Source organism: Podarcis filfolensis, assembly GCF_964270895.1.
Source record: "Podarcis filfolensis genome assembly, chromosome: 14".
NCBI classification, from domain to species: Eukaryota; Metazoa; Chordata; class Lepidosauria; order Squamata; family Lacertidae; genus Podarcis; species Podarcis filfolensis.
The window spans coordinates 1,914,893-1,928,142 of record NC_139616.1 but is presented as its reverse complement, the minus strand read 5'-3'; the positions used below and the strand labels follow the sequence as shown (position 1 = coordinate 1,928,142).

The 13,250-nt window shown below is 44.4% G+C and overlaps 1 protein-coding gene across 10 annotated transcripts in view; it reads left to right on the top strand.

Annotated features, from left to right (window-relative positions):
• LRRC49 (leucine rich repeat containing 49) overlaps nucleotides 1-13,250 on the top strand; it is a 72,555-nt gene that overhangs the window by 36,949 nt on the left and 22,356 nt on the right. For all 10 annotated transcript variants that reach the window (XM_083586493.1, XM_083586492.1, XM_083586494.1 and 7 more), the window contains 2 exons: nucleotides 3,174-3,257; nucleotides 4,240-4,394. In XM_083586493.1, coding sequence (XP_083442619.1) covers nucleotides 3,174-3,257; nucleotides 4,240-4,394 — 239 coding nt within the window. The remainder of the gene's footprint in view (nucleotides 1-3,173; nucleotides 3,258-4,239; nucleotides 4,395-13,250) is intronic.

The following is a 13,250-nucleotide window of genomic DNA, read 5'->3' as shown; positions in this document are numbered from 1 at the left end:
TAAAAATATATTTTGAGGCTTTTTATTAAACATCCAAGATGTATATAAATGAATAAAATAAATCTAAAATTAAGAGTCACAAGATACTTGCATTGGAGAACCTTTTAGTATATTTTATGGTAACATAATTTTTATTCATTCATGGTTGCATTGAGATATATATATTTCTGAATGTATTAACAAAGTTGTGTCAAAGTGTATATACCAAAACTTACAATTATTACAGATATGAAATTATGTATAGTATTGTCTAATGCTTAGATTGGTGACCGTAAGTAAAAGGTATTTTGTATCAATAACAATTAGAATTTATAAAAATTTATAGGGAGGGGGAAGGTGGAAAATTGAAATATGCCCTTCATGCACGCACAACTGTGCTGTAAACTATTAGTACTGTTCTACCATAACTGTCACACCAGACTGCATTAAAATTGTCAGGTTTCTTTTGGCCTCTTGCTACTTCCAATTTTTGTGTCAGTTTTTCCAATAATGGAAGATGGTCGATGATCTTGGTAGACGAGGAACAGAGGGAAAAGCTGTTTCCTAGTTCTGCTGGATCTCTCAGTTCTTTTGATACCGTGGCTTTTGATACCATTGACCATGGTATTCTTCTGGGGAAGCCAGCTGGGGGCAATGTTATGCCGTGGTTCTGCTCCTTCCTCCTGGGCTGTGTCCAGAAAGTGGTGTTGCGGGATGAGTCTTCAGACCCCTCGGCTCTTACGTGGGGTGCCTCAGAACTCTGTCCTGCCGCCCCCTGCTTTTTAACATCTATATGAAGCCTCTGAGAGAGATCATCAGGGGGTTTGGGCTGGGTGTTCATCTGTATACGGATGATACCCAGCTCTGCCCCATGATATTCTTGTAAAGAAGCTGGTAAAATGCGGTCTTGACTATGCTACCACTCAGTGGATTTGTAACTGGCTGACTGACCGAACCCAAAGGGTGCTCATCAATGGTTCCTCTTCATCCTGGAGAAGAGTGACTAGTGGGGTGCCACAGGGTTCTGTCTTGGGCCCGGTCTTATTCAACATCTTTATCAACGACTTGGATGATGGACTCAAGGGCATCCTGATCAAATTTGCAGATGACACCAAACTGGGAGGGGTGGCTAACACCCCAGAGGACAGGATCACACTTCAAAATGACCTTGACAGATTAGAGAACTGGGCCAAAACAAACAAGATGAATTTTAACAGGGAGAAATGTAAAGTATTGCACTTGGGCAAAAAAAATGAGAGGCACAAATACAAGATGGGTGACACCTGGCTTGAGAGCAGTACATGTGAAAAGGATCTAGGAGTCTTGGTTGACCACAAACTTGACATGAGCCAACAGTGTGACGCGGCAGCTAAAAAAGCCAATGCAATTCTGGGCTGCATCAATAGGAGTATAGCATCTAGATCAAGGGAAGTAATAGTGCCACTGTATTCTGCTCTGGTCAGACCTCACCTGGAGTACTGTGTCCAGTTCTGGGCACCACAGTTCAAGAAGGACACTGACAAACTGGAACGTGTCCGGAGGAGGGCAACCAAAATGGTCAAAGGCCTGGAAACAATGCCTTATGAGGAACGGCTAAGGGAGCTGGGCATGTTTAGCCTGGAGAAGAGGAGGTTAAGGGGTGATATGATAGCCATGTTCAAATATATAAAAGGATGTCACATTGAGGAGGGAGAAAGGTTGTTTTCTGCTGCTCCAGAGAAGCGGACACGGAGCAATGGATCCAAACTGCAAGAAAGAAGATTCCATCTAAACATTAGGAAGAACTTCCTGACAGTAAGAGCTGTTCGACAGTGGAATTTGCTGCCAAGGAGTGTGGTGGAGTCTCCTTCTTTGGAGGCCTTTAAGCAGAGGCTTGACAACCATATGTCAGGAGTGCTCTGATGGTGTTTCCTGCTTGGCAGGGGGTTGGACTCGATGGCCCTTGTGGTCTCTTCCAACTCTATGATTCTATGATTCTACCTTTCATTTAAATCTGAACCTGTTAAGGCAGTAAACATCCTGTGTGAGCGTCTGGAGGCTGTTGGAAGTTGGGTTGCAGTCAGTGGATTGAGGTTGCATCCTGACAAGACAGAAGTACTGTTTCTGGGGGACACGGGGCAGGCAAGTGTGGGGGACTCTCTGGTCCTGAATGGGGTAACTGTGCCACTGAAGGACCAGGTGCGCAGCCTGGGAGTCATTTGGGACTCACAGCTGCCCATGGAGGGACAGGTCAGTTCTATATCCAGGGCAGCTGTCTACCAGCTCCATCTGGTACGCAGGCTAAGACCCTACCTGCCTGCGCACTGTCTTGCGAGAGTGGTGCATGCTCTAGTTATCTCTTGCTTGGACTACTGCAATGCGCTCTGCGTGGGGCTACCTTTGAAGATGACCTGGAAACTACAACTAATCCAGAATGCAGCAGCTAGACTGGTGACTGGGATTGGCTGCCTAGACCATATAACACTGGTCCTAAAGGATCTTTGCTGGCTCCCAATACATTTCTTAGCACCGTTCAAAGCATTGGCGCTGACATTTAAAGCCCTAAACGGTCTTGGCCCAGTATCCCTGAAGGAGCGTCTCCACCCCCATCGCTCAGTCTGGACACGGAGGCCCAGCTCCAAGGGCCTTCTGGTGGTTCCCTCACTATGTAGTGAGATAGTGGCACCCTCCCAGTGGAATGCCCTCCTATCAGTTGTCAAGGAGATAAGTAACTATACAACCTTTAGAAGGCATCTGAAGGCAGCCATGTATAGGGAAGTTTTTAATGTTTAATGTTTTATTATGTTTTTATATATTCTGGAAGCTGCCCAGAGTGGCTGGGGCAATCCAGTCAGATGGGCAGGGTATACATATTTTTATTATTGTCATTAAGAACCTTTTAATATTTGATTTCATTGTGAGCATTGCTTTGTTACTTGGAAAATATGGGAATGCTTGGACTTCTTTTAATTGAATTACACAGTCTACCCAGTAGGGATACTTTGGGTTTGTTTCTTTGTTTTTTGCTTAGCAGCTGGACACACTGTTCTGTGGAACTTGAAAGCTTGTTCATGACTTCAGTGTTTTTACAAAATCTAGTATGACTTCCCTGTTACCTTTAGATCCCCTACCCTGCTATGGACTGACTCCTTGCAAAGTTTGACTAGTACCGCCGTGAGTCTCACCACAAAGTGTTCTGTTTTATTTTAACCCAGGAAGAAGAAAGGCGCATGGCATCTGTTGCCTTACGAAAAGAGGAAGAGAAGAGGCGTGAAAGCCACAAGCAGACCTTACTGAAGGTACCAAGCGGTGGCCTTCGTGTGATGCAAATGGAAGAGAACCGGGCCCTTCCCTCCCTTCACTTATCCCACCCCCCTGGTAGCTGTGTCTCCTTGTTATGGCTGCTCCTTCCCTGCTGGAAACAAACCACATGGCATCCTCCATCGCAGGGGAAGAATGATCAGTGGTAAAGCACCTGCTCTTCTTGCAGAAGGTCCCAGGTTCAATCCACTGCATCTCTAGGTTGGGCTGGGAGAGAATCCTGTCTGAAATCCTGGAGAGGTACTTCCAGCACTGAGCTCGATGGACCAGTGATCTGACTCCATATAAGGCAGCTTCCTATGTTCCTATAAAGTGTTCCTATGTTCCCTCTTGGAAGGCCGCATAACCCACCCAGGCACATACCCGTCAAAGGCATGGGACATCCTGTTTTTGGGTTCCATGCTCTTGTGCAGGTTGTGTGACTCATGCGGGAGCATGGCCTGGAAGACGCGGCCTGGCTTTGCTCTGGGACATGTTGGAGGGTATGGCGGAACCAGTCACATAACAGAAATTATCACAGAGATATCAACATTTGAAAATGTAGGGGGTCCATGGCTTGGCTTTTGAAAAACGGGTTCCACAGAACTTGGCCAACTGGGAACTCCTGCTATAGAGTATTTGATCTAGTCTGCCCATGCTTCCTACTGTCTTACCCATAAGAACACAAGAGCCTCTCTGGAACAGGCCATGGCATCCTACTTCTCACAGGCTTATGGGGAGCCCACAAACTACCCAGCAACTGTCATTGAGGGTCTAGCAGCCTCTGATTGTAGGGGGTCTATCTTAGTTAAAAGCCACCGATGGAATAATCGGTGTTGAGAGCAAACAGATAGCCAACTGAAATCAACATAATTTTCTGATTGCTGTAATTCCATTTCTTTGATCTTAGTTTCCAGAATGCCGTTTTGTTTTACTTTAGCAAACTCTTTTCTCAAACTGTATATTTATATCTCATTTCAGGAAAAGAAACGATTAACCATTAGCAATATTGCCCATCAGTGGGAGAGCCAACAGAACCGCTCTGCCCACCTGCCTTCCAGCCAAGAAAACAACGAAGACAACGAATCTTCTCAGAACAGCAGGAGTACTCCATATGTATTTCCCGAGGAAACCAGGTATGGAGGCCTTGTTTTCCTGGCCAGCAAGGGCTGCGCAGCCTCTTAGAGCCGCCCAGGCAGGAAGTCCCCATGAGCAGCTGGGAAGTTCCTCCTCCTCTTCCTCTCTGTGTTTCCCTGATTTCATTTCCTGCATCCCAAACAGACAGCTTGCTATTCATTCTCTTTACGGTCTGATTTTTCCCTTGTCTCACTCATAGCTTCTGAATTGCTCTCTTCCCTGCTATTATATTCACCTTCTGAAAAGAAAAGAAATCAACAAATAAAAATCCTTCACTTTAATTCTCTTGCTTCCGCTGCCCCGCTACCTCCTCCCCTTTTTCCGGCTCTAGCAGCCAAAATCAAACAGTCAGCTGGACTTCAATGTCTTCTTGGGGGAAGAATCCAGAAAATCCACAATGAAGTGGGAAAGGCCACAGCCCAACAGCAGCCTCAGTCATGAGGCATGGGATCTTGTACTGGGGAGAGGGGACAACAAACAACCCAAAATTGGAGGTGAAACCCTGGGGCATCTTGCTTAGAGTTTAATCCTGCCCCCTCTCCTGCAGATTGCCATGTGGAGATGGAGCAGAGAGGGAATCTAGAGTCACATGCTTCCCTCCTCATGTTACCATGGGAGATGGTCTTTCTCGATTACTGAAGTGGGATGTGATTCTGCCGTTGGCCAGTAGAGGCCCTCAGAGAACCACATGTGGAACCTTGGTTTCTGGTTCCTGGCTGGAGGAAGTTTGGTAATCATCTCTCTCTCTCTCTAAATATTATTACATGCCCTATTACTCCCTCTAAATTTTGTCATTCAACATTAATTATGGAATGTGGGATAAATAATGCCTGAGGCATTATGCAACTGGATGGTCAAATTCCTCTTAAAATGAATGGAGTTTTGTTAGCTGTGGGGAGAGTGGGTTGTCAAAGACTTTGCCCCCCCAGCAGAAAGTTTCCATTACACTGATGTATATTACAGAGTGGTGTTCTGTGTGTGTAATTTGGGCTGTTTCATCAGTTTGAAACATCTTTCAAAGGTTTAGGCAACATTAATGTGTGTCTTTGTGCATTCTCCAGTATTAGTGATCCTTTGGAATTGGAGTTTAGGCTTTTTGTGACTCTTTGATTCAGCTTGTTTTGGACATCCCTGTCTTCCTGTTGTTTATAAAGGTAGTGGCGGAATTTAAATAATCAGAGGTCCACAAAAAATATGAGAAGTATACATCTTTGGTCTTTTGCTAAAGTAAACCAGAGAATTCTCTACAAGTGTTCAGAGTACCAGGAATTTTAGGGTATTTTTCATTTGCTGTTCTATGTTTGTGCATTTTAAAATTCCATTTGCAATAGGAATTAAAGGGTTAAGCTATTGTAATGTATCAAGAATTTTCTTCTTCTTTATTTAGGGAAAGTTATATTGTCTTCTGGTGTGAAGTCCTCAAGGCGGCTCACTTTCTCCCCCCCTCCTTCTTTATAAACTACACTAAAATAAACACACAGACCCCAAAAGAAATCTGCAATAAAACCCTAAAAATAGGAACAGCAAATGACAGCTAGGAAAAGGAGCTTATAATTATAAGATAAAATTGAGTAAAATGATCTTGTGATTAAGAGAATAGCTGAAGGCTATACTGTCCAACTTGCCACAGCCTTCCACCATTCCACACACCTGCAGTCTCTCCCCAAATTCATCCACACAATTCAAAAGCACAGTCTGCTATAAGCAGTGATTTGTGTTTTCCAGAAAATGTTGAACTGGACAATTTCTCTGTGCAAATTAGGTTAATTCACTTCAGAAAAGTTAACTTACAACAGAAAATGTTTAGTTTGCATGCCATAGAGTAGGGGTCGACAAACTACGGCCCGGGGGCTGGATGCGGCCCACCAGGCTCGTAAATCCGGTCCCCAGACCCTGCCGCCTGCTCGGTCAGTCCCTGCCCTGAGCTAAACCAGCATGGCATTTCCTTGAAAATAAGCCGCAGGCACCTCGCCGCGCGTGGACTGACTTCCGCAACACTGGCATGGCTTCGGTTTGGCTCTTGCAGCCAATCCAAAGCCACGGACGCCTCTGGGCAGGAGGTGAGGCTGGTGCGGTTTCAGATTGGCTGCAGGAAGTTCCTTGTTGTCCATGCGCTGAGGTAAACCTGGCACGGCCATGGGCGGAGAGGCTGACGGGTGGGCAGCGGGTCTGGGCTGCACCATGGGCATTGTGACAGGTGCTTTGCGAGGCTTTAGCCAGAGCTTGGCGCCCAGCTCAGCGCTGCTGCCTGGCGCTCCGCATGCGTAGCCTGCCCACTGACCTGGCCTCGGACGATGGGCCTCAGTGCGTGGTGCACGCCGCCTGGGAGCTCTGCGGTGACAGCCGATGGAGCGGCTGCTGCTCGTCGACAACACTGGTGAGCAGGCTCCTCTGCTTAAAAACCTCCAAGGAATGAGAGTCCACCACCTCCCGAAGGTGACCATTCCACTGTCAAACAGCTCTTACTGTCAGAAAGCTCTTCCAGATGTTAAGTCGGAATCTCCTTTCTTATAACTTGAAGCCATTGATTTTGGTCTTACCCTCCGGAGCAGGAGAAAACGAGCTTGCTCCATCTTCTATGCGCCAGATCTTTAGATATGGTAATAAAATTTTAAAAATTGAAACTGCCAGGATTTATTTACAAATGACAGTCATTCATTGTTAATAATTAGCTTATGAAAAGCAATTTTTCTGTGAAGAATGAAGCAACAGACAATTTTCCATCACATATCATTGGCTTTAAGTAAAGCGCTAGTGCATTACAGAGAGTTTTGAGGCGAATACATGGATCTAGGTAGCTCAAGTAACTAGTCTGACCACAGAGGCTTGCTATTTATTCAGTAATTGAGTTCAGTTTACATCCTCCATCTCCAGGTGCAACTGATCATAGAATTGTTTAGCTGGAAGGGACCATGAGGGTCATCTAGTCCAGCCCCTGCAGTGCAGGAATCTTTTTGCCCAACCTGGGTCTTGAACCCACAACCCTGAGATTAAGAGTCTTATGCTCTGCTGCATGAGCTATCTGATTTGGGCAATCTTCTTTATTATTCAGGTTATCTCTTGTGGTGTTTTTATGTATTGTGCAATCTACTCCTTTTATTCTATGAATGTGTGTTATGGAGAGTTGGTCATTCCATTTGAAAGTTTCATTTTTAAAGTGACAGGCAATACGTTTGTAGGCCATTGGTCTTCATCTCTTTGTATCCGGTTTGTACCCCCATCACATCTCCATTTTTTAAATTTAAATTTTCTTAAAGAGAAAGGACAAAGGTAGAACATACACAGTAAAACATTTACTTTAGAAAAACAATAAATTTACAGTGGGTTTCACTCTGCCTTGGTCAGACCACACTTGGAATACTGGTGCACCAGTTCTGGGCATGGCAGTTTAAGAAGGGTGATGACCAGCTGGAGCATGTGCAGAGGAGGGAGACCAAGAGGATCAAAGGTCTGTAAACCAAGCCTTAAAGAGGAGCACTTGAAGGAACTGGGTATGTTTAGCCTGGAAAAGAGAGGACTGAGAGGAGATAGGATAGCCATCTTCAAATATCTCAAGGGCTGTCACATAGAAGAGGGAACAAGCTTGTTTTCTCCTTCTCTGGAGGATAGGATCCTAACCAATTGATTCTGACTAAGCATTCGGGAGAGATTTCTGACTGTTTGACAGTGGAACGGTCTCCCTCGGGAAGTTGTGGACTTTCCTTCCTTGGAGATTTTGAAGGAGAGGTTGGACGGCCATCTGTCATGGATGCTTTAGCAGAAATTCCTGCATTGCAGGGGGTTGGACTAGATGTCCCTTGGGGATCCCTTCCAGCTCTTCAGTTCCTTGATTCTATACTTTCATAGATGGTAGAAATTCATCTTCCGAAATACCAGTGAAGTTCTGCTGAAAGTGTTCCCTTATTCATCCAGCAGCCACCTGGATGTTGCTGGACTCCAGCTCCCTTCATCCCTGGCCATTGGCGTTGCTTCCTGGGGTAATGGGGGTTGTGAGCCCACCCACACCTGGAGGGAAGCTGCAAGAGAGTGTAAGTGTGCTGTATTTTAAATTTGTGATTTTAGTATTTGGATTTAAAAAGTATTACAGTGGTACCTCGGGTTACAGACACTTCAGGTTACAGACTCCTCTGACCCTGAAATAGTGCTTCAGGTTAAGAACTTTGCTTCAGGATAAGAACAGAAATCGTGCTCCGGCAGCGCGGCAGCAGCGGGAGGCCCCATTAGCTAAAGTGGTACCTCAGGTTAAGAACAGTTTCAGGTTAAGAACGGACCTCCAGAACGAATTAAGTTCTTAACCTGAGGTACCACTGTAATAGTTAGAGGAGTATATGATCCCCCAGTCTTCCAAAATACTGTTTTTTCATTGGTATTTAAGTCCAGATTTTTCCCCTCTCTCCCTTCCCCATTGGCAGCATGTTTTCAAAATATACAGTGAGTTTAATAAGATCAAACAAACAAACGGATAATGCAAAATCAGCTGAATGAAGCTGTTAATTCTTTGTGCATGAATAGACTTCATAAACACAGGCTCCTCTGAACAGCTCTCCACAAATTGAACCGTCTGCTTCCCTGGTTGACGCCTGCACCTGTGTTATTTTAACAGAAACTGTTTTTTAACTGTTACTTTGTTGATGATTCATAAGATAATTTCTGGAATTATTTTGGGTTATTTTTCTCATATAGCTTTGAGTATGCCTGCCAAAGCCAATAATTGTAATTTATTTAAGCTTTTTTTAAAAGAAAAAAACATGAGACAAAAAAATCTTTGAACTAATGGCACCAGTGATTCTTTTAGGATTCTTAAATGGAAACTTTGTGAGACTGGAATTCTTGTTGACAAAAGGTGAGGCAGAAATGTCTGAACTCCTTTCCATAAGTTCATACATGGGAATGGCAAGTTCCTCCTTGCGGGACAGCTCAAATGCAATGCTGGCTCCGTCTTAGTCCTGGCTGAGAAACGGAGGACCCGTCTTGATGATGTGCCCTGCCTTGCTGCAGAACATGAGAGAAGCAGGGCGGGGTAGTGGTGAGAGTGTCGGACTCGGACTTTGGAGACAGGGGTTCAAATCCCCACTTGGCCATGCAGCCCACTGGGTGACCTTGGCCAGTCCCTGCCTCTCAGCCTAACCTACTTCATAGGGTTGTTGTGGGGATTAAACAAGGAGGGGGAGAACTATGTACGCCACCTTGAGCTCATGGGTGGAAAAGGTGAGCTAGAAATGCAAATAAATAAAAAAGAACATAAGAAGCGTCTACAAGATCAGACCACGAATGCATCTTTTCCAGCAGCCTACTTGAAAGGGTCCACAGCTTTATGTTGGCAGGAAATCTGCAAGCAGGTATTCAATGGCACCCTGCCTCTGAAAGATGGCAAAATGCCGTTTTGCTATGGCATTATGAGAGTTGATGTTCTACTCTTTGGTTGTTTTTGTATCTGTCTGGAATAGCTTTATTCATCCTCCCCATTATGCCCTGCCCTAACATCTGTTGGATGAAGGGTGCTCTAGAAATGTTTCAAATGAGTATCTTAAAGAAAAGCACTTTGTGCATTCAGATAAATTCAAACCCCCTTTCCCCAGGCTCAGCTGTCAGAGCGGAGGTGAGCTGGCCCAAGTGGGGAAGCCTCCAGCAGCGGAATTCAGGGAGGAAGGGCAGGTGGGGAAGTGAGAGAGCCCCACTTTATACTGGAGCAGGGCAGAAATGTGAATAAATCCCAGCATGCCTTGCTTTGACTCCCTCTCCCATATGCATATTTACTGTACTTTTCTCTCTATAACACACAGATTTTTTCTCCTAAAAAGTAAGGGGAAATGTCTGTGTGTGTTATTGAGCGAATGTGTGGGAGTGCAGGGGCAAAAATCAGGCAAAAATCCGATCGCGCGAGAGAGGAAGCTGTTGCTTTCCTGCATTCTGTCTCAGGGTCTTACTGCCCACCCTCTTCTCTTTCGGTTGCTGTTTGCTCAAACGGAACAAAGAGCAGGCAAATCCCCTCCCCTCCAGGCAAGCAGAGGGGAAAGGAAAGGATCGAGTCCTTCCTTCTAATTCTCTCCGTGCTCCGGTGCTGCTGCGTCCAGGGAAGCATTTTAGGGACTCGCAGGCAGCCGGAAAACATGCAGGTGGGAGAGAGAGAGAGAGAGAGAGAGAGAGAGAGAGAGAGAGAAAGGGCTGGCTTGGGTGGGTGGGTGGGGGGAAACTTTTGCCTTCCTTTCCTCCCTCCCGTTAAACCCCTCTCCTGCATTCTTAGCCAGCTGCTTCTCTGCACACCCCTCTCGTGCTCCTTGTCCCTTCTGTGTTTTTCCTTCCCTCCCCACTTAAAATGTGGTTACAAAGCACGGATCCACATGGATCCTCAGGATCTTTGCATTGGGTCACCCCAAATTCACCATCAGATCACATGTCTGTGGCCACAGCATGAGGCACAAAAATGATACATCCACTGTTTCATTCAGAATTCCCCCCCCTTGTTTTCCTCCTCTAAAAACGATGAGCGTGTTATGGTCAGGTGCGTGTTATAGAGCGAAAAATACGGTAATTCCAACATTAAGTTTCTTTAGACTTTGCAACAAAATGGAACAAATTATCCTGAATATATTTTATAGTGGCCTTTTTTCAGTATCTGTCATCTGTATGAGGTTTTATTTTGTAAAAACATTGCATCCTACAGTAGCATCTATTAATGTTAATAATTCCACCCCTTTCCTTGCCCCAAGAACTCTGCATTAGTGTAGTATTAAGAGATTTCCCCCTCTATCCAGTTAAAGCAAAGTTCTTTGTGTAAAGTTTTCTTTTACTTACTTTTGGATGGGCTGTGAAGCTGGTTTATTCTTAGTAATTTCCTGATTGTGAACGCTGTGGTTCTTTAGCCAAGCTGTCTATAATAAAATGTAACATGTAAAATAAGTTTCCACGTTCTTTCTGGAAGCTGTAATTTTCTTTTATAGGAGAAGATGTTGGAAGAATCACTCTGCCTTTTCCCCTCTCAAAATAAAGTGGCAAAAATACTACTTACAAAATAAGCTGAACTATTTGCTGGGCTACAGTCTTGCAGAGTTTACAATGATCCTGGGCATTTTCCAGGCAGCGAGTTTTTAAATATTTCCCTCTCTTTGGTAAGTGGGCCTGCAGTTCATGGCACCATTTACTCTGAAGGAAGACTATTAAAGGCAGCCTGTGTTAGAGTAACCAACTTTGGGGGGGGGCTGTCAGGGCTTGTCTCCTCTCCACAACTTGAGGCCTTTGTCAGGGCGTTGTCTCGCATTTCTTAATCTCTGTAGAATTTCTATAAATCAGAATTCTGTAGGTAATAGAATAACAGATCATCCCCTTTATATTAAACTGCTGAGCACATACAGGTAGAAGCTGTTGCTTTAAGTAAGTGCCAGGATTTGAGCCTGTTGTGGCCCCCAGAAACTGGGACTAAGGGAAGATAAGCAGAGATTCTCACCTTTTGCTGGCCAAAGGAGGGACCTACAGGAGTCCACTATAAAAGTCCCTCCCTGCCCCGTGATAATCTGCCCTTGCCTTCACTTTGCACCTCTCCCCCTGAGGAACTGGGGTAGGAGATAACTGCTCCCTCCAGACACCATTCTCACTCCCTGCTGTGCCCAAGAGAGAGTTTCGGTACCCATATTCTTTCCAAAGAACAAAGATAATCCCTTGAGTTTTGGCAAGGGGGCGAACAACTAGAATCTATGATACAGCAAGCATGTGTCTAATCTCATATTTATTCAGAAACAGACAGATTTTTAGTAGCATTAGTGTAATGGAGTCAAGATGCACGGGAGAGTCTGTAGTTCATGGGAAGACACTGAGAAGGTCCCAGGTGTTGACATGGATCATGCGTAGATTAGGAAAGACCATGCGACACTTCCCTCCAATATGCACAGCAAACTGAAACATAAAATAAAATTTCAGTCACTCCCCCACCATAACTCTACACTTATGATGGCAGCCTTTGCCAACGGGGTGTCCTCCATGCTGTTTGGGGCTGATAGAAACCGTAGTCTAAAACATCTGGAGGGCCCCCTGTTGGCAAAGACAGTGTCATGGTATAATAGGTCAAGTTCAGAGAGGCGATGCTTGATTTTTTAATTATAAAAGTCAACACAACCAAACTTATTTTCAATATCATTGTTCTACTGTTCTCTGGAAGTGCTTTTTTTAAAAAAAGGTCTGTACGTGATAAATTTGAGGAACTGAGCCAGTACAAGGAAAGTAAACTTAATGCACAATGAACATTCTCTGAGTAGTGCCTAGATTCCTTTAGATTTCTATAAATATGCCCAATTGATGTTGATGCCAATTTTTTTTTAATGTTGGCACAAAGGTTGGATTCTTCCAGTAAGTGCTGAGACATATTGTACATTACGATACTCCCAAATATTTGACAGGGAAAATTAGATAAAAATGTTTTATGTTAAATAAGCAAGAACTTCAGAACTGGGTAGTGAGCAAGCTTAATAAGACTATTCCTAATACAACATCTGTGAAGCATATTACTGTTGGAAGTATTTCATATATATTCTCTCAAAAGCCATCCATCCGTATTATACCTCCAAGTAGATGCATACAACCAAGTGTTGAAGTGCATCCCCAGCTATTAACAGAAGTGTTTCTGCATAGGGTTCCATCCAGCCTAGAACAGGACACTTGGATTGCTGTTCACGGTTTGGGGGTGAGTTCACAGGAGTGGTGGTGAGGATAAACAATGACTCCCCCTTTCCCATCTTCCTGAAACCACCCCCTACTGGGTTCGGGGCTGGATTCCAATCCATTTTTAAAAAAATAATATTTTTATTATGATTTTTCAACAAGTTTTAACATATTCAAAAATTCAAATTGCTTTTTACAATTTC